At 37.3% G+C, this 22,192-nt stretch overlaps 1 protein-coding gene across 1 annotated transcript in view; it reads right to left on the reverse strand.

Annotated features, from left to right (window-relative positions):
* Positions 1 to 22,192, reverse strand: part of LOC103925977 (chromosome unknown open reading frame, human CXorf30) — a 181,235-nt gene that overhangs the window by 56,058 nt on the left and 102,985 nt on the right. Inside the window, exon 11 of the mRNA XM_009334787.1 lies at positions 15,045 to 15,140. Within this exon, the coding sequence (XP_009333062.1) occupies positions 15,045 to 15,140 (96 nt within the window). The remainder of the gene's footprint in view (positions 1 to 15,044; positions 15,141 to 22,192) is intronic.

The following is a 22,192-nucleotide window of genomic DNA, read 5'->3' on the forward strand; positions in this document are numbered from 1 at the left end:
CTCTACAATTCTTTGAGAATTGTTCCGAGAGTTGATTAAGCTCACTGTTAAAAACATGTTTCATTTTGTATTTGGCTACTGAATAACATTGACCTGGATTCAGTCCCTGCTTTTTCTGGTGAGAGTGAACACTCTTCATTACCAACATTCTGGTTTTTAGTGAGGTAGAACAAATGAATCGCCACCAAAATGCTCTTTTGTCAGCTAAATAATTTGGGATCACTGAATCTCTTAAGTCTCATCTTAAATCACTTAAACATGCTTGTACTGCAAAGATGAACACCTGTAGAAGGCAACACAGGCTAACTAACATTGTATACCAAATGGAGGGACTTTATAAGTAAAGGCAGAGGTATCAAAAAGTAGGGGAAAAAGCATTTCCAGTTAATTCAGAGTTGGAAGAATTAGGTAAATCCAAGAAACAAAAATAACATTCATTCTTGATGAAACAAAAATAAAAATTCATTCTTGATTTGGAAAAGAGACAAATCAATAAGAAGAAAAGACTAATAGGATACAGTCGGTGATTTTACACTTGAAGAGATGTAAAGCAAGCTGGAAAGATAAGGATCATCCAAAGTTTCCTCAACAGCTACTGCCACGCTATTATATTGTGTATTGTGGTCTTGCACTATTGTGTGTGATAAAACTGAATTGCTTGTTTGTGCCTGTAGAAAACTTAAATGTGTTATTCATACAGGTCTGAATAACAGTTCTTTTCAACAACCAACTTCTTATCTTCCTATTTAATAGAAAAGAAAAAATTGTATTCAATGGCTAGAAAAAAGGAACTGTAACAGCCTCTAATAGGACTGCATACAATTCGGCTTGTGGTTTCTGCCGATTTATGTAGCAGAGGTAATAAAAATGGCAGCAAACCTCAGGGATTAGTTTACATTATTGGTATTCATTGTGAAAAAGGCAGTACTACCTGTAATTAATAGATATCAATTTTTACGGGCTATTAACCTTTCTTTTATCTTAATCTCCCTGATGAAGGAGAAAAAGATTTAATTTATAAGGGATTTTCAGTGCTTGTGAAGCAATCAGATAAAAGTTAGAGAATTCAACATTAAAAGTTGTTGCAATACTATAGTTTTCACTTCAATGTACAAAACAAGGATATTTAACATTAATATTCTTATAACAGAAGCAGGCAAACAAGGCAATCACAAAACCTGATTTGCATTTAATAAGTTCATCTATTACAAAAAACTCTCCTATGTTAACTAGACTGAATTTCACACCTTAAAGAGAAAGTTAATAGTTCCAACTTATAGATAAAAGAAACTGCGTCACATCAGGAAGTTTCATGGACTTCTTGATGGTTGCATGGAATAGTCTGAATTCTAAGCCTACTTTTAGACCTTTGTAGGAAAATTATTTTCCAAACGTTCACCAAACAATTATGAGAAAAGAGGATCTGCTTACCTTTCAAGCCTCTAGATTTTATTTTGAAACAGTCACAGCTTTAGTATGGGAAAGCTTTAGTACACCTATACTTCTGTTTCTCTGGGTTAAAATGAATAAAATGTTAAATACCTTCCCTCACATAAGTGGAGATTTGTGAAAATAAAATTATCGAGCACCTTAACAATACACGAGGGTGGGAAGTACTGAAGTATCAGTACACTTTCATTACCTACTTAAATTTTTAAAGGTTATAACTGTTTTTGCAAATACAGATTTTACCTAAAATAGCATATTAACAGTAATATCAGAAGTGTCAAATCCTTGGGCATAAACCACTGCATGGTAAAATTAGTGTGCGAGCAAGAAGAGTCCCAGAAAGCCAAACACTCTTCCAACTTTGCTCTCATGAGCCTTTAAACCTGTTGTTGTCTCAAAAGATATTACTACCGTGCAAAGAAGTAAGTTCAATTTCCCTCCACTCAGCAGAAGATGATACTAGGCCAAGTGACTATGAATGTAATAAAGCATCTTATGTATGTTGTTAACATAAACTCTGATGTCCAATGAAAAATTCTGTGTTGTATGCTTCAATGGTTGTGAGATATTACTCCTTGTAATAGTAAAGGTCATGATTCAAACACTTTCCATCTAATTGTAACATAAACCTTTATTCTGCATTTCCCAAAGAATACCCAAATTATGTCCTATACTTAATACCAAAATCCCCTCTGTTGGCTTACATACTGTGATTTATGAGCAGGATAAGCATCACATTAACATAGAGGCAAAGGCTGAGTTATGGTTAAAGCGTGTGCTCCTCTTTCAAACACAGCAAACACAGCAGTAGTGTCCACATTCTTTTTTTCCTGGCTTGGTTTGGGTTTTGGGTGGGTTTTTTTAGCTTGGTATAAGTGATGCATTTAAAGAAATAAATACTGCTTAAACCTAAGTATTATTGTAAGATGCAAGATCATTACTAATGTTGATGATTGAAGGTATCAACCTGATCTTCATGTAAACAGAAAGGGTTTCAGCATAAATATTGTGAAAGCTGAAAATAAGGTCCTGTATGCATCACAAAAGTAGAAAAAAAGATAAAATCAATTTTTACTGAGACTTATATGAAGAGGAAAGAGGTACCAGTGGTATGCATTCTTTTTGCAAATACACTCAGGCAGGTACAATCCCAGTGGCTTTATCAAACCAAGACACGCCCTGCCTAATCATTCAGGCTTTGTGGCAGAAAAGTAAATCAGGGAATCCAATTCCCCCTGGTAACTGAAAGATATCAATTTTTAACGAGAATGTGAATAATTTATTATCTCCCCCATCAAAAATATTTTTAATAATTTGTTAATCTTAGTAATAGTATGACAAAATATCTAGGGAAGAGAATTAAAGCAGCGGAATACTTAGGATATGATGTTCGTTTTAATTATTCCTCCCCTACAGAGAACAGTTTTAAAGACCCCATTTGTCAAGAACTGGAACTGCAGTATTATTGATCCAGGTTATATCTTGTGAACAAGGAGAAATATATAATTTTGAGGTGAACATATAGATATTGGCATACTGAAGTATTTATCAAAATAATTAAACACACAAATTCACACTGCAGGAGTCAGAATACATGCCTAACATAGACATTTACATTTCCTGTAGTTTCAATGCAACTGAAGCAGATGTTTGAAATTAAATTCTTTGCTATTTAGGGATTGCCTTACATACCTGAAATTGAACATACTCAAATATGCGACTGAATCAGGAACTTCATCCATCAGTCAGAACTGAACAAACCAAATGCATCTTTAAATTTGACTCCTGAATGCAACTGTTAGCAGCTATTACTACACTTAATCATATACCCTACCACAGAACCAAATATATTATTTAAGGGTGCATAAAACTTATTATGGGATGTTTAGGGGAGAGAACAAAGGAGGGAAAAAAGAAAGATCGAAGTGCATGAGGGAAGAACAAGCATAGGAGAATAAAGGTAAAAGAGGATAAAAGATACCAGTCATATAAGCAGGTGCTGGCCAGAAAAGCTCTCTGACAATGCCTCAGGTTTGATCACTGTCCTAGACTCTTATTAAATCCTATGTCTATCTTCTGTGTAAGTGTCGCGGATGGAGTGAGAGTGCACCTCACTTGTAAGAGAGAAGTAACAATATACTTTATTGATATAAAACAATGAGTTAACAAAGTTCAATGGTAAACGCGACAGTGGTTTAACAAGATTTGATGGCAAGGTACACTTGATTATTTACTGCATGGAGGACAGGGTCAGACAAAACTGTCAGGGAGACCCTCCCATTGAGCCATGAGGTTCAGAAAGGACCCCCTTGGCTTCTCAACTTCTCAGAGAGGAGTCTAGGTGCAGCTGGATCCAATCCTAGTCCCAGACTTGGTCAACATTTATGTCTAAAGGATTATATATGCACAACCAATCCTTTATATCACTTAGCTAAGATTTCAAAGTTTAGCATGCTATTAGTCACTTACCAAGTACCTGTTGCAGCAAGGAATGTCTCAACCTCGAGGAGTAACCTCGAGAGGCGTCCCTTCTCAAGGGGAGATCCCACCGTGCAGCCTGCTGCTGTGCAGGAGAGCTCAACAGGCCCTGGGCTGTCCACTATTTATGGAGTAAGATGATTGACTTGCAGTCATATTTGCAAACTAGCAAGACCTCTAGATCACTGCTCCAGACAGCCCTTGGCTACTGTGTTGCCATCCATCCCCAAAGTCCAGTATAAACTGGATGCAGCCATCACGACCCCCACTGGTGGTTATGGCTTAAGCGGGGAGGTGGGGGTGGGGAGCACACTGCCATGGTAAGTACACTCCCTATCCTGAGCCTCTGTGAGAGTCGGCCACTAGCAAAGTTCAAACTGGACTAGCCAGCATTTAGGATGAGGCCTGAGTGCCAGGTACTGGAGAGACTAAGACCAGTCACTGGAGAGAACAGTGTTTTGCGTGGGTGGTTGGGTATCAGCTGCTACCTAATATCAAGTCAGACTAGCCAGCAAGTAGCAGGAGGACCAGCATCCAGAAAGACCCAAGGTCTGAGCCAGTGACTGGATAAGGAGCCCAGGAGCCAGACACAAATACTGGAGAAACTTAGAAGTCCATGCTAATACTCAAAAGATCTGGGCGGGGTGTTAGTGCATCAATAGAGTGAGGGTGTGTGTATGTACCTCCAGCGCAGTCCAATCCTCATCAGCCAAACACCAGCAACTGCACCAGGCTGCCCATGCTGCTCATGTTTACGTGAGTGCCGATTGTTTTTATGGGTGTGCCGCCAAAGGCACTGCTCTCTGGGTTGATCTGAGTGGTTGGCTGTGTTTGTACTCTGTGGGTGTGTGTGCCTCTGCTGGTCTGTCTGCAGGACTGGCTGCTCAGCCTGGCTGCTGGGCAGGCAGAGGAAGCCCCTGGCTCGAATTCGGCTCCAGCAGAAGGGGAAAGAGAATCCTTTGTGGTCCCAAAGCCCGCTGGGTTCTTACCTCTCATAGTCTGAGGTTCACATTGGTTTTAAGCATACTAAGCCTTTCACTACATCATAGACCCTCTTAAATGTTAAACCTCCTTATTCAGCAAGATTTTTTTCTGCTACTGGTAACAATTTTGGATCTAGCTATCATGTATACTGCTAAACTAAAGCCCAGCCAACACTGACTCCACCAAGAAATAGAAAATAAATAGCTGCATGCCCAGCACACTCTGACAGCTTTCCTAACCAATTCAAACAACTAGTCCTGAGGACTTAGTGACTAAACTGAAAAAAAAAAAAAAACCAAAACAAACCAACTTTCCCTTGTTGGAATTGCTGACTGCAATTCAGATTGAGATTTCATGCAATTCCAACTGAGGTTGCAGTGTAAGAACATTTTTGGAAAGCAACAGAAATATGTGTCTATCAAAGGGTTGTCAAATAGAATGACGGGTAGAGAAGGTAGACAAAAGAATTCATAGAGCTCTGGAAAATGTGTAGAAGCAAGGTTAATTGCTTGGCAGGATAATTATGGAATTATTTGTTTGTATAAGTTTGACTTGTGCGATTGGGTTTTACACAAATACAAGATTAAAAAAGAGACACTCCTGTGTAACATACCAGGGTCTGTGCTACATTACACGAAATTCCAAAAGAGACTCCAGGCACATCCCTGCTGTTCACAGTCCCTCAATATAGCAGTCTCACAGAGTACCAAGGGTTTGCAAAAAAAGTCTTACAGTTGTTTCCTAAATACCTGTGCCCAGTGACTCCTCACACTGTCACTGGAGCCTGGACTTCTAAGAACACCTGATGTTACTTCGGATGAGAAAAAAAGTGTCAGAGCAGGGATCATCATACTGAAATAGAGATACAAAAAGCTTAACACTTGGAAAATAAAGCTTCTAAAATGAACCTGAAGTACACAATGCTTCTGCAGGCCAGTTAAATCAAATTCTGATTAAGAAAAATCTTAAGGGTTCACCGACTTTAAAGCATGAGCCACTATATTGAGAAGAATTGTGTTACTGCTGTGGGTAAAAATTGTTGTTTAGCTACTGAATGCATGCTATATATGGAAATTGACTTTCCCTTAGCTTTTGTCTTATATTTGTGACCCATTCTTCATTGACCAAAAGAAAAAAGAAAAAAAAAAATCGATTAAAACATTTTACAAAAAAGCTCTAGAAAAACTCAGTGTAGGAAAAAAAATGAACATTAATTCAACACTGTAATTATCAAGCACTCTTAAGGCATAAAACTTGAAGGTTGAAAGCTCAGTTTCAATACTGCCTTCTAGCATTTATGCTTTAAAATAAAATCTGTGCCCCAGACAGTTACTTAATAAGATAAGTTTAAATTGTCTCTTCTCTCCTGGACAGAATATAGTGATTAAAACAAAAAAAGACATTGAAGTTCAAACCAGCTAGCTCTTCTTCCCCTCAACCCCTCAGACCACCTTGTAAAAAAACCCAAATTTTATCATGATCTTCCATCTCCAAAAGTTCTTACACAAAAGGTTCAATTTCTTTCCTACACATACCTCCTAATTTAAAAATACAATATGTTAAGGTAATGTTTTCAAGAACTCTAGAATTGTTTTCTGCCTCTTCTTTAGGAAAAAAAGATCTATGTAATTCTTCCATCTTTCCATACATTTCGCTATTAATATCAATACCAGTAGGGTGGCGGGTACGGGGGTTCTTTGTTTCTTTTTTAGTTTTCTGTCCACTTTTACCAAGGTTAGACATAGATCTCCAACACTCCTTCAATGCTTTGTGAAACTCAACAGCTGGATAGACAAGGAAAGTCAACTTAGAAACTTCAATGAAGAAACGCTACAGCAGACTCAACAGTTTGTAGTTCTTAATCAGGAAATGACTAGCTAGTTTAGGGAAGGGGGGAAACTTAGTCTTTAGTGTATATTTGGGGTGCAGGTGTGGACGTGGAAGGGTCTTGCACAGATTAATTCATGGGAGACAGAGACATGCTGTGATTATTCCAAGAGCAGAGGAGGACAGGAAAAACGGATGTAAGACAGAAGTCTAGAAAATCAAGCTGCTTTAGTTCTGCTCCTCAAGAAACAACTGTTTGATACTGCTGGCAATTTCCCCACTCTGCATGTGTGGCTGGAAACAAAAGATTAGCGCAGATAATTTTTTATAGCCAATTTAGAGCTAGACGTAGATTTACTGATTAATTTATAGGATGAAACAAATCTGTGTCTCTGGAGTTTTCACTAGGTTTATTACCCAAACAGGTGAAGACTAGAAGCAAGAACCAGGAAAAGGGGAGGGGAGGAGGTAAGTAGTGCTGTCTTATTCAAGGACACATTCTGGCTCCATCTTTTCCATCCACAGCTGTTATCAAATAGATTAGCAGCAATATGCTATTCTAAGTCAGAATTAATCATCTTTTCATTTTCTAGCTCTATTGAAATAAAAGGAGATAATTTCTTATCAAGTTCTAAAACACAGCAGCTATTTTTAAATAGCAAAATAGGCTAAGACAATGTGAAATAACAGCCTCCCCTGAGGCTGATTTACATAGTTTAAATGCTCTGAAGTGCTATACTCTGGATGTTCAGTAACAAATCATGAGATTCTGATGAAACCTACTGCATGGCCCAGCTTAAATCTGTGAGGCAATTAGAGCTTGAAAATCTGTTTTCCATGATAACTCCACATGGGAAGTCTTATGTGGATTTGCATGAGACTATGCAAAAGACGGGTTTCTGATGTCTTTCCTTCTTTTATTTGCATCCTGAATATCTTTTTTCCTCTCTCTCCTTTTGCAACATCAGGAGAGCATGCTGAAGTAGATAAATCATTTTCTTATATAGTCAAGGGAATGTACTGTTCTACTCCTTCAATTCAAGGGATTGTTTTTTAAAAGAACAGTAACAGAGACTTTCTGCTTATTCTTACAGTGCTGCCTTTCACTTCGTTAACTTTAAATTATGCCACTAAAACAGTTGCCTGGATTTGCAAAAACACGTAAAGGCCTGGATTTTCAAAAACACATAAAGATATGTCCACAGCATATAATTTGTAAAGAAAGTAACACTCAAAGGTAAAAAGAGTGCATATAACAGGCCCTATAAATATATATAAAATATGGCAATAAAATGAAGACATTCCAGAAAAGTACACCAAAAATCTTTACGTTTTACCATTCATTGTATTAGAATATTTCACAGTTTTGATGTACCAAGCACACCTGTTTCAGTGCTGAAAAGCATATCACTCATTAACACTATAATTCCCACTGCCTGTAATTAGGCTTTCCTGTAAGAATATTTTTGAGCACAGATTCCCCAACTATTCATTCACACAGTCAGTTTGCAGGAGTGCCTTAAAATGTGACACAAAAGTGTCCCTACTGATGACTGATTTTCACCATGTGAGAAAAGTCTTAGATGTGCTGTGGCTTTAGAGAGCTCTCCAAGGTTTCCCATGCTGACAGTAGAGACAACCTGCACTCAAGAATGCCACCAGCTGGAATGCATTGACTTTGTCAGCATATCTCTCTGGAGATAAATATAGCGTAGACTGCATCACTCGTGTTGCCATGTCATGTCCCAGTACTGACACCGTCTTTAAAAAAGCATGCTTCTGTCAGCTATAACATGAGAACACTACTCCTTTGTAATGGTTTCACCTGGTTGAGAGGTAAGACAGGGTGATTCAGCAATCATGAAACTGCCATGTACATGGAGTAGGAAGGGGTCCCATGCCTTCCCTTCCGCTGGAAATTTCACAAAGCAAATCTGCATCTGCACAAGCTTCTGAGTGCCATGATGGCACTTCAGAGATAACAGAACAAGGAAAAACGCTAGCTGAAGGTTTAAACAAGGCAACAGTCATACAGACAGGCCAAAGATGGCCAAGAAGGAAAGTCGTTCTGTCTTGCATACACTGTGTTCAAGAAGGCTCCTATTTTGTGGTGAGCGTAAACAATCATTTCTTCAAAAGCATATGTAATCTTCAGAGTAGCAGTTCACCTGCCTATGATGCAAAGCCTAATTAGGTGCAGCACAGCACGACAGCTTTGGATTGATTTTACCGAGAAAATTGGTAAGGTGTGAGAAAATACCTAAGCCTTGCAAGATAAGAAAGGTAAAAACATAGACAGAATGGCAGTAGCAGCTCAAGGACTCAGTAAGAAACTACTGAAATGAAAAGATATAAAAACTCTATGAAAATAAAGCAGAGAATCAGAAGGTGGCCACTCAGCAACATCGTGCATCATCCCGTTCCAAGAAGCAGTGGAGGCTGACCCATCCCCAAAGGACCAATGACAACCTGGGCAGCAAAGATACATCCCGTGTTTCACGGGGAATACTGACCATATTAATACCTAGCCTAGCAGCATGTTAGTCCTAGTTATCTACTGCATGTGTTAGCCAATAAAACAAAGCTGTGTATTCTAAAATTGCATAAATCCTGCTTGGAAAGTCTCTTTGTGCACAGCAAAAGATGCCCACACCAAAAGTGATCCAGCGAGGAAGGAATCTCATAACCCCGAAGTGGAGGACAGGTAGGTCTCTCACTCAAAGGACAATTCCAGTGAAGATGGTATCACAATATTCTCATGAAGCTCCTGGTTGACAGACCACCAACTCTATGGGACCTCCATCAGGCAGGGACAATCCACCAATCTACAATGGGATACGACCTGTCAGTAAACCTTTCTCTGACAGACTGGTGCTGAGGACACATGGCCCATAAATTTTTCTGCTAGGTATCTCTACTCATCAGTAACTCTCCATCTACATGCAGTCTGCTATCAGCCAGCCACTGTCATATATTCATAGTAACAGCAGAACTGGAGCTAAACCTGCCTTTGTGCACTGAATTGATCCAGGAGTCAATCCTGGACCCCTCCCAGGGAGCCAGCCCTAACAGCATCTCAGGAACAGGAACAGAAGAAGCATCAGGGTAAAAAATGGGGACACTAAAAGGCAAAACCTGATCTACCAAATTGTGTCCTTTCCCAAAAAGGAGAGACAGTAGAGTAGAAAGAAAAGATGAGTTGCAGTCCTCTGAGCTGAATGTACCTGCACCTTGAGGAACAGTACCAGTGGGAGCCACTGATGGTTGACTTCAGAAGACTGCCTGCCTGCTCCTTGCCTTCATTCCTTTCTGACCTCATTCCTTCTCCATCTGTGACAAAACCAACCTACCAGTCCTATGGTCCTAGACATGAAGAGTCAGACAGATGTCTGACACCTACCTGCAAAGCCTTCTGCATAAATGGTACCCAGTCTTGAAACAGTTAACATACCCAAGACACAGCATGTTGTAGAGCTATTTGGTCGGTAAAAGGGCCAGCAGGGGAAGAGAAAACTCAAACCAACAACCTCAACCCTAAGTTTCAGAGCAGCCCAGGTACAATTCAAACTGCTCTACCTAGTTTTACATAATTTTCAAATTGTTTTCCTAAATTAGGTGCTCAAATTCAGTATTATTTATTGTGGCCACTACACAATAAGAAAGTCATCTCTCTACATCCAAGTTTAAAATCTTCCTCACAAATAAATCCAGACTAGAAGTTATTTACACTATCTAGAAGATGTTCAAGAAAATCTAAATCAAGAATCATTAACTTTGTGTTTCTATATGCTAGCATCTGCATCATGGGCATTAGAGGTCACTCTCACTGACAGAAGCAGCTTTTGACTTGATACTAGATTGTGTACTTCCTCAATGAATCTTGTGTCGCACAAGTAATTAATGTACCACAGCTTATGAACTACTCATGTGAACAGTACATCTGTTGTACAGTTTTGCTCAGAAAAGTGAAACTTGATAGTTTCAAAAGGTGAAAATTCAGGGAAGGCAAAAACATTCATGAAAGAAAATCAAAACTAAAGAAAAGTAGCAAAAGTTCATCACAAAGGAAGACTTGAATAGATAAAACAGGAAAATACTTAGACTAAGGAAGTTCAAAGGAAATCTGGCACCTGAATCCTCGAGCATTACAATGGAACTCTAATTCCTTCAGTTTCCCTGTGAAAACGTGTGCCAAAAAGAAGGAAATGTTGAATCTAAAACCCTGAAAAGAAGGAAACCACTTTTTTTTTTAAGCGAATCTCCTAATTATCCTAACATTTCATTTTGGTTTGCAGTGAGGTCTCAGTGTGTGTGTGTGTGGTCCTTCTTCTCCAGTTAATTTCATTCTTAATAACTGTTCCTGAAGATAAAAATAGGATAGTGTTGCGTATGTACCTGGTCGCTCAGTGTTTTTATTGCTTGAATGTCCGTTTCCTTCAGAATCCATTCTATGAATATTGACTACTTCCTGACACAACCTCTGATGTAAGTTATAAAGTGTAAAATTATTTCTGCTTGTTGTGAGTGACCAAACCACGGTCACAGAATGCAGTTAAAACATGGAGGAGGAAAGAGAGCTTAACATTTTCCAGCATCTTTTCAAAATAGTCTGCTAGAATGGAGAACTATTTCTCACAGCTCTTTTTCTAGCTCTTCAAGTCATTTTGTGATAATGGAAGCATTATAAAAGCGACAGAGACAGAGTCTTCCTAGGAACTAAGACAACCAGGAAAATCAAGTATGTTAGTTTCTTTGTTTCTCAGTTTTTGAAAGCAATCACAAGAGAAAACAGATTGTGCATGCAGAATTCTGAAAGAAAAAAAGCAGATACAAGTAAGTATAGAATTCAAGAATGAAGCCTTAAGATCTAACGTTTTAGGGAAATGGCCTGAGGACCTGAACAAAATTTATGCCATTTCTTAGGTGAAATTAGTTTAAAAGCCAAATTATCCATAATCATAGTGGACGGTATATTACATAAAAAGTACGCTAAAATGCTTTCTCAAATAGTGTTGAATAAAATATGGAACTATAATAGTAACATGCTTCCAAAGTGCATACACAGAATTTTAATATCTCAAATTTGATTGCTATCAAAGTGGTTTAACACTGCAGGCAGCTTTTTGGAAAATGTCTCCCTAACAGTTCATACATTTATCAAATACATTTTATCTTTCCTTCCTAAGTGCTTGGGAGAGTTAATAAATACATGTATTTTATACTAAAGCAAAGTTAGAAGGCAAAATTAAATAGCTAATCATAGAGACCTCAGTAAAAAGGGAAAAGAGATGAAAACGGAACAGGTGACATGACAGCTTTAAAATATAGAAGTTTCTAAATATAAAACTTGTGCTGAAATGTGGAGAGAGATATGTAAAAAACTAGGTTCAGAAAACTGCCCTGTTTACTGTTCTTGTTTGATACTACACCAAGTCGTTCACAACAGACAGGCTTATTGACCACCTGGAACATCAGCTAAGCCATAAAATGCAATGACTGGAAGTTGAATGCAAAATGAGATCACAGCTTCAGTATTAGGACAGGGTGAAGTAATGCAGTCTGTGTTACTGGGAAACAGTACCAGGCAGCCCGGAAGACTTATGCTGCTACTGTGAAGCCAAGGCAGGAAAAAAGGTTAGTCTACCGTGAGTAACAATTTCACAGCATGGCTAGTATTTTGGCTTTTTTGTAAAAGTATGATGAAAAAATGATTCTGAGATTCTCAGCCTATCTCACTATTTCTGAATTTCTCCCTTCAGTTTTTAGAGTCAGTGAGGAAAAAACAAGTAATTAATTAGCAGCAATTAGCAGCACAGTTTTTCCACAAGCATAAATGTTGCTCATAAAATGATCTAGCAATCATATTCCAGCAAGTCTACTAAGAAGAATATTTGGTTCCAACACGTTTTCAAAGTATTCTTTCTTCATTATAGGGAACAGTGGTAAAGCAGTAACACCTGCACCTAATCCACACTTCATCTGCTGTTAAGTGTAGGGACTTTCCACAAAAATTATTCTTAACATGATTCTGCTGTCCCTGACTTGTGAGTGAGACTAGGTGCAAGAAAAAGCATGCACTCACTGGTCTTATGGCCTCCCAACAAGGGAAATAAGGCCGCAGAATCCTCAGGGCAAAAGATTTACATCATGAAAATATTTAAGATATAAAAGAGTAAGTAGTGGAAAGTGCAATTTATAAAGATTGCTTTGCTGCTCTAATATTTCTGTCAAGTGATTGCTCTTTCAGTTTTACTATGCACATGAATTAGATTGTTTTGGACAGTTCCTCACTGCTTCTGTGAAAAAAATAAATATAGTCTCATGACAACAGTTACAGCTTTTATATATGCCTGTGTAAAATGTACATATAGAAAATGATATGATGTCCAGATCAATTTTTACATCATCTTTTTCTTCTAAATCCTTCTTTCTACATCACCCAGAAGTATTGTTGAGGCATGGTAAGCTTCAAGGAGAGAATACAGACAGTTCCTTGCTGGGAACAGCAAGGTCTGCAACATCCTTTACAAAACAAAGGTGTGGCAAGTACATCTTCAGGAAAATCACAGTATATGGCGAATTTTTGAATGAAACTGAAAACAAGTCACCCTCCTTTCATTTTTCTAACTCAGGTCTTTAATTTCAGATAGATACCATTTCTTCAAGGAAAATGGTATGGCTTATTCTGATATCTATATTAACATGAAACGGATGCTCACACATACATTTGTGTGGGATACTAGCAATGAAAATTATTTTCTTTGGCAAATAAGATATGAATAATTTATCTGGGTGTTTTGAAATTAGAAAGCATATCTGAGAAGTAATCTATAGAAATAATAATTAGGAAAAATACTTAAATATTCTGTGTAAATACAGAAATTTACCTATCTCCTATACTTCAGCAATGAATAACTTGTAATGATTAAAGTACACTAATTCTGTGGTAAGCCAAGCTTTACGATAACACTGGCTAAATCGAATAAATCAATTGCTATCATATAAAAGTCATAAATAAATTCTGGTAAAATTACAACACTAAAGGCAATTCACTCCTTTCCTATCCTATCTCAGATCAGATGTGACCAGCAATATCATCTAAAATTTAATTCAAAAACTAAAACCAAATAGTTTAATTCTTTCCAGATAGTTCAGGTTTACACTTTCTAGATTTTATTGTCACATTTCAAATTATCAGGCACAACATAGGAAAATACAGAAAGTAGTATTTGCAACAGAAAAACCATCTTAGGGAAAAAAACCAACAGTTGAAAGGACTGGCAAGTTTGAGGAGAAAGATAAGCATATCTAGAACCAAATAATTGTGAAATCTATTTCCTATTTTGTTTTCTGTTAATTCAGTAAAAAGTAAAAGCAGTTATAAATGCATAACTCATTTATTTTGGAGATTTCTTACCCCTTTTTTCCTTAACTGATCTTTCAAACTAGGAAAATTTTATTTTAAAAAGAAATTTCTTAGCAATGGCATGTTTTTCCTTTCTGGTACTTCAGATTTTAGGAAACTGTGACTTGTTGCAGGATAAATTGATAAAATAAGTATTGATAATAGTTTAAATATATTCAAAAGATTACTTTTCAAGTGTATTCATTTGCACTTATTACAAAAACATACAATTTTTCATGAAAAAAACTTTTAAGAAGCCTTTCAATTTAAATTTAATTAAGAAATTTAACAATTGATGCTTTTCTACCTAGTATTTCATAAACATTTTTATAGTGGTGTTGCTCAACTTGACAGTTGTAAAATACACCTATATTTATGTGGATTTAATCTCTTAATTCAAAGCCTTTCCTAGGAATACATCAAGACTGCATTACTATATGGGCTCATTCACCCTTTTTATATCACACTTGTAGCACTTATTATGAGGTCAGGTTGCATCCTTCTTGTTTCTTTTACACATAATCATCACTTTGATGTCACATATGACATTTGTGCTTTGATGGTAAGACATTATTTATAAAGGAAATCATATTTCAAAAGTCCAAGAAAATCATTGCAGGGGTGAGGAAAAAATAACTGTCAAAAAATGAACAATACACACTTCAGAGGAACTTTACTGGATGCATCTCTGATTTATTACTTAATTATTTAATTTAAGTAAAACAAACAAACTTCATTGACATGGGGCTAATTCTTTTTTCCACAACAAGCCAGATTCAACAGATCAACTGAAGAGTTGCACTCATCAAAACACCGAGTTTTATACACACTCTAGATTTCAGGGGACATAAAAGATGACACCTTGTAAAAAATTCAAAGTACAACTCAAGAAATTACATACCTTGTGGTTGTTTAAGCAGAAGATGGAAAACAGATTCCTTACTGGTGGACAAGGATCGGACAGATGCACTGAGATGACAACTGGGCTGCTCCTGATCTAAAAAAAAAAAAATTTAAAAAAGCATTCAGGGAAACTCATTTAGAAGTCAAAATTGATTGGACAATTTCCCTAATAAAACAGCTTCATAGACAGAGGTTTTAAAAAATACATTCTCAAATGGAAACGCGTGGGCCTTTTTTTTTTCCCCTTTGCTTAAATGTTCTCTCAGTATTTTCCTCGTTGTGATCAAGAAAAGTATAGATATAATATGGAGATCTTCTTAAATAGAATTAAAACAAAATAACACACCATCAAGAAAACCTAAAGTTTAAAATGTTTTCAGTTAAATAACATCTAGAGATTACAAAAGAAACTGTTTTCTAGATAAAAAAATCAAATGGCCAAGAAAGCCCTTGGTGATAACGAAACATTTCAAGAGAAAGCTTGAGAGAAACGGGTTCAGGACCAGCAGTACTGCAACAGTACCAGACAAGAATTGCTTTCTTGATGACAAGTTACCGGATCAACTTACAGATTACTTCATAGAGACAGAGAATTTAGACATCATTTTGATTGTTTTCACCGATTACTGTCAATGTTGTGGATAAATGAAGAACTAGACAGGAAAAACTTGTTTGAAGTCCAATTTCATAAATGGGTTTTGGAGCTGTTCAAGCAAAGGTGTCTAGCTAAAAGAATTGACACTTGCAGGAAATGCCTTGTAGGAAATACATCTAGCAGTTAACTCCAAGAATCTGAGCCCAATAGATAGACTATATCTGAATAATATGTCATATTAAAGGGTAGTAGCACTGGATGATGAACTGCTGACGGGAAGATATGATACACAGGAATGCATCAAACAGCCAGGGGAAGACTGTCATTTGGGGTTACGGAACAAAGTTAAAATAGCTTTAAGGAACAGAACAATGAGCAAAGATGTTCAGGAAGGCAAAGAAAAGCTCTCCGGGAAATATCAAACTTGTTGCTTCTTGTGAGAAGAGAAACAGCCTCAAAATTATTTCACCTCAGGAACAAAGTTTCAGGTTTTGGAACTTCAAAAACTTTAAACCTTCAGCTTTGAGGTTTAAAATGAAATTTGCAATCTACAGGGAAATACTTAAAGAATTGAAGGGCTCTTTCCAAATATTAAAAGATGGGTGCATAAGAAAAGCCTACACACCCATTTTAATATAGCAATAAAGCAGCTACATTGCCATCTTTCTTGACCTGAGATACTGCAATGGCAGAAACGAGGCTATTGTGAAAGCTTTCCCTATCGTGCTAATTATTCTGAAGGAATTATTTTCTGTTGTTTTGTCCATGATGCAAGCAAGCTGAATACCCTACTAGAAGAGTTTTCCAAAGTTTAAAATACCTGTTATTTATTTTTTCTTTATATCTGTCTTACATATTCAGCTAAAAAGTAATTTTCACAGAGCTAGCTAACTAATCTCTGGAAATCTTTTTTTTTTCCTCTGGAAAATAATTTCACTGTATAAAATTAAAAGCACCAGATTATGCTTCATGATGTTTCAAAAATGTATTTATTAGTTCAGAAGTGCATTTATATATTGCACATTATCTTTTTAATTGGTAGCTAACATCACTGTTTGAATTATGCCAAAAACAGCACACTGTGATGTTAGCACTTTTATTCTAAACTGATTATCCACATTCAAAACTGATTTGAAAATAATAGATTTCTTCACATTTGTATTACTTCAATCTAACACTGACTTAAATATATGCACTAATACTTATGTCCAATGTATTTTGCCTGAAAGAAAAATGTTAGTAGCAGACTTGCCTTTGAGTATTTATTTCAGTTATATAATAAAGTCAGAGAAAGCAGTTTGAAAACATTTTGCAGTGCACATTTAAAAAGTGGCAATCCTAGTCTGGAAATCTTTGTATGGAAGAAGACATGGCCAAGCTACTGTGCATGCAAACTTATCTTGGAAATAAGGTAAGTTTTAATAACCAACAATATGAGACAGCTATTTTAATATGACTGTGCACACACCCTTACCAAAAACAATACCAGATACCAGTTTTGATAACACAGATAACACTGGATTCCAGAGAGGAACCAATTTACCTCCCTTAGCCAATTCCTAATTACCTCTGTAGCTTTACCCTCAGTAAGTTTGCAGACGACACCAAGTTGGGCGGGAGTGTTGATCTGCTCGAGGGTAGGAAGGCTCTGCAGAGGGACCTGGACAGTCTGGATCGATGGGCCGAGGCCAGTTGTATGAGGTTCAACAAGGCCAAGTGCCGGGTCCTGCACTTTGGCCACAACAACCCCATGCAGCGCTACAGGCTTGGGGAAGAGTGGCTGGAAAGCTGCCTGGCGGAAAAGGACCTGGGGGTGTTGGTCGACAGCCGGCTGAACAGGAGCCGGCAGTGTGCCCAGGCGGCCAAGAAGGCCAATGGCATCCTGGCCTGTATCAGAAATAGTGTGGCCAGCAGGAGTAGGGAAGTGATCGTGCCCCTGTACTCGGCACTGGTGAGGCCGCACCTCGAATACTGTGTTCATTGCATATTCTTTGCATGCTTTCATTTGAAATTCACTATTTCATGGAGAAGGGAATAAATATTGCAGGGTAAATTATATCAACTGAGACTTCTTAAAATGCTGGTCTCGCAGCTTGGGGGAATCTGCAGGTAGAGAGTCCAGTGCCATTGCCAGGAGCATGGGGATAATTCCGATCTCCGTTCCACCTGGACATTCCTGCAGGAAATTGCCCACGGAAGAGGCAGAGTTTGAACCGTTTTGGTTCTACGCTTTAAAGGTCCAAGTGCAGGGATTGATGTGAGGGGAGCACAACTCCTCATTGCATACGAAGGCAGGGAGACTCCTTCCCCCGATTCTTGCTAGCAGCTGCTACCTCCTCTCCCCTCCTCCTTGGCTCGCGTGGAGGGAACCCCATCCAATTTCAGTGTACTCTGATGGATACATTTTCCCTCAACAAAAATGGGGCGACTTCTCTGGAAGTATTTAAAAGACGGGTAGATGAGGTGCTTAGGGACATGGTTTAGTGGGCATGGTGGTGTTGGGTTGACGGTTGGACTCGATGATCTTAGAGGTCTCTTCCAACCTTAATGATTCTATGATTCTATGATTTTAATCTTTTATTTGATCATGGCCCTTCAAACTTTGACGTGAATATCCTCTAAAAAACAAATGCACTTTTTTCCTGAAACTTCAGAATACATTTGGCCCATTAAAACATGAAATTAAATTATCCATGGCAACCAAAATAAAGCATTATAGGTATTAACGAACCACTAATACTTAGGGACAATTCTTATACAGGTGAACTCTGTGGGTTCTGGTTTACGCTGGAGATTTCAGTAGTACCAATTATTTATATCCGTTTAGTTGCTTCCATAAAGTCTTAGTAGAAATATTATATAGTGGTATTTACAGAAGAGCAGTAACATTCAACTTGAAACAGCTGAACGAGTACAAATGGTTGCTAAACCACCTGTAACAAGAGTTTGCATACTTTGTAGTTCTGATCATGGTCTCATATTGGGGAAAATTACCTGCTGTCAAACATTACTCCCATGAATATTCTTAATGTAGCTATGAATGCTTATGTGAGTAAGAGCTGCACATTGAAGCCACAGATATGTATCGAAATCCTAGGAAGAAAACTTATTGCTATTAAATTCAGTAAGAAAACACCAAGTTTTAGGAGGTCCAAGATTTCATCCCTTCATCACAAATTATCAGATGGTGGGTAGTTTTACTTGCTCTATAATTATCCAAAATAAAAAACTGTTTGTGCTACAATATCAGTCAAAATTCACAGAAAGAAACATTTCTGAAGAATAATACTCTTGGGTTTGACAAAGCTTCAGAAATGCAAATGACAGCTTCAGAAATGGTTCAGATATGACAATCCCCAATTAATTTCTATTTTAATTCCTGAACTATGCAATTCTAAACATAATTTCACATCTATCTAGGGCAGAAACTGCCTATGGAATGTTACTTGAAAACAAGATACAGTAACTTCTGTAATCTTCTTTAAAGCATTAAGTGAATCTGTAAATGTTGATGTTTATAGCTTGTACACTTTAATTGAGATGCCCTATTTTCATTGTTGCCACTTTTAATTCTCTTAAGAAGTGGCACATGGTATGAAACACAATTTGTAAAGATCAAGATCAATCAAACATTTCATTCTGCCTTCTGACGTGCTACTTGCTGTCGATTTCCCCATTCTGCCCTCTCTCTGGCCTCCAATAGCACCAGCAAGGAGCGTGACAAGTCCAGTGCAAGATTAAATAAAGGCAGACATTCCAGTAACTTGCTTTAATGCTAAAATATCAGCTAAGAGGTTTCAAAATTATAGCAGCTTGGGTTTTATATTACTAAACCTACAGTTTTAAGTGCTGTTCTCAGAGATGGATTCAAAAACAACCGTGAATTTGAGTTACCTGCTGATAGGGTCATTTCTACTCTTTAGATTAACATTTTTCAGGAAAAAACAGGTTTTAAGAATGACTAGGCTGTCACTTTTTAAGGAATAAATTAAGACTACTTTCTATTTCAGACTAAACTGTTTGTGTTTAACTAATTCAGATGGAAGGTTACTATTGTTATGTCTGAAGTAATATTACTGTCATTCCTAATTAGCTTGTACTTTCCCAAGTGTGTTCTTGCACTGCTACCAGAGTTCCTAGGACAAAAATAGGCTCTTCGTGTCAAAACACATTTCAATAAAGTGTAGATCATCACAACATGGGTAAGAGATATGGTCTTCTCCATAACTTAGGACTGTAAATGGTCTTGAAATAATGTTCAGTTTTGGATGTCTCATTAACAAACTGATACAAGCAGAATAAACAGGTAAAAAAAAAAGGGAAATTTGTTGAAGAGTAAGTTCAGAACTACCAAAGTTCAGTTCTTGGTAGGAAAGAAAGTGTACTAGAAGTAATGTATTCATACTAGGATAACTTTCTCACCAGACTGATTAGCCTTGTAGGATGGCAAATTCATTCTTAATATTGGAAAAAAACAAGTCAATCAGCTTTTACTGTACACTGGGCTAACATATCTGCATTGCTATGCTATATACAATATCAAAGTTAGCATATTAAAATACTATTTGCTTCCCTTCCAGGTAAACTATGTCTTGAGAACTTGAAAGTTCAACTAAATATATAGGCCATTAAGGAAATTATTTCCCAGGATATGTAAGGGCCAGAAATATTAAGCTGAACTTGTGCATCCATGACTTTGCTTATAAGACTAGATTTCTCTTCCTCTGGAAAGAACAAAATAGGAATTACAGTAAATATTCCTACAGAGAGCAAATCATAGCATGCACAACCACGTCTAAAGACAGCTTGAATGCATAATTCAACTATCTTATTGTGATTAAAAACAAGCAAACATTATTTACAGATCACCAGGAACAAATTAATTAGAAAATTAACATTACATATTAAACTGATTAAAAAATTCAAGACAGCTTTTAAGGGACAAGTATGGTTTTACTTCCATAAAGCTCACAGTACAAAATTTATTTTTTCAAAGAAAACTTTTCATAATTCCACAGATCACAGAAACATTAGATCATCATCATGTCAGGTCTACTGATGTGTAAAGAAAAATGAAGACTGAAAACTTCTGATGCATAAAAACCAACATCAGTCTTTCACTGTCTAAGCCAGTTGCCTCTCCACTGTATTACTGAAAATCTCCCTGGGACAAGTTAATGCTCTATAGTTAGAAAGATGACTATGTTTTCACTAAAATACTTAAACAGTGCAGGTTCTGCTAATATTTCTCAGAACACTAGGTTCTGAGAAATCACAATTCACTAGGGTTTAGTACCAATATTTAAGCTCTATAAATAATTTCTGATGAAATTGCATTGTGGGTAAATTTGATTGTTCTTTTCCCTTACTTTGTGAATAGCACATTAGATTAGCTTTTTTATAAATAATGCTTAGTAGTATTAGAGTACTAAACTGTGCTATCTGGCACTAGATTTATGGTCAACAAGCCAAGCAGTTTGCTTATCATAATTGGTCTTGTTGTACAAATCAAAATACCAGCTTGCACTTTACACTAGAATAAAGCATTCTGCACTCCATGAGGTGCAATGGGAACCTTCATACCACACGTGTAACACACACCTACACTTCAAGAGATTATATAATCAGTTACTTCCTGGTCAAATAGGGTGGGTTGCACAGCTAGTAATTCACAGTGCTTCTGCAAGTGTCTGAGCTAAGATAAGCACAAAGGGTAGATGGAATGACAGGGGAAAATACAAAGGTTTAACATTTTAGGAGGAAAATTACATTACTAAGAATTTAAAAGTTTACTGTATCTTCAGCTGCTCCAGGAATGATGAGTTGACAAACACGAGCAATTCAAAAAAGATGTATACCAACAATTTATCAAGGTACCTCTGGACTGAAGCTCTACCATTCATCATGTCAGCCGCTTCCCCTAATTGACATTGCACTCTCTGTCATCATCCATGTCATTAATAAAGGTCTTGAATAGTATGGGCCCCAGTGCTGACCCCTGGGGTACTACACTCATTACCAGTCAGCAGTTGACTGCCAAGACGTTGATCACTATCATTTGAGACAAATAGTTCAGCCAAGCTTTTAACCCACTCAGCAGTCTGTTCATCAAGCCTAGATTTCCTTAGCTTCCAAACAAGACTGCTATAGGAAACAGTGACAAAAGTCTTACTAAATGATGGTATATTACATCCACGGCTCCTCCCTCATTTGCATAATCACTCATTTCCATATAGAAGGCAATCATATTAGTCAATCATGATTTGCACTTAACAAATCCATTTGACTGCTCCTGATTACCTTCTTGACCTTCATGTGCTTGGAAATGGACTGCAAGAGGATGTGCGATTCATGGGCTACACAGACCGCAAAAGGATGTGTCCAATGATCGTACTGGCACTGAGGTGAGGCTGATCAACCTACCACTCCATCAGTCTTCCTTCTATCATTTTTAAAAGAAGGAAATAACATAGCTTTTTCCCGGTCAACAGAAACATCTCCTGATCAGCATGAATTTTCATAGAGAACCACAGTCTCACAATCACGTTGGC

This window comes from Pygoscelis adeliae, unplaced genomic scaffold, assembly GCF_000699105.1.
Source record: "Pygoscelis adeliae isolate BGI_AS28 unplaced genomic scaffold, ASM69910v1 Scaffold91, whole genome shotgun sequence".
NCBI lineage: Eukaryota > Metazoa > Chordata > Aves > Sphenisciformes > Spheniscidae > Pygoscelis > Pygoscelis adeliae.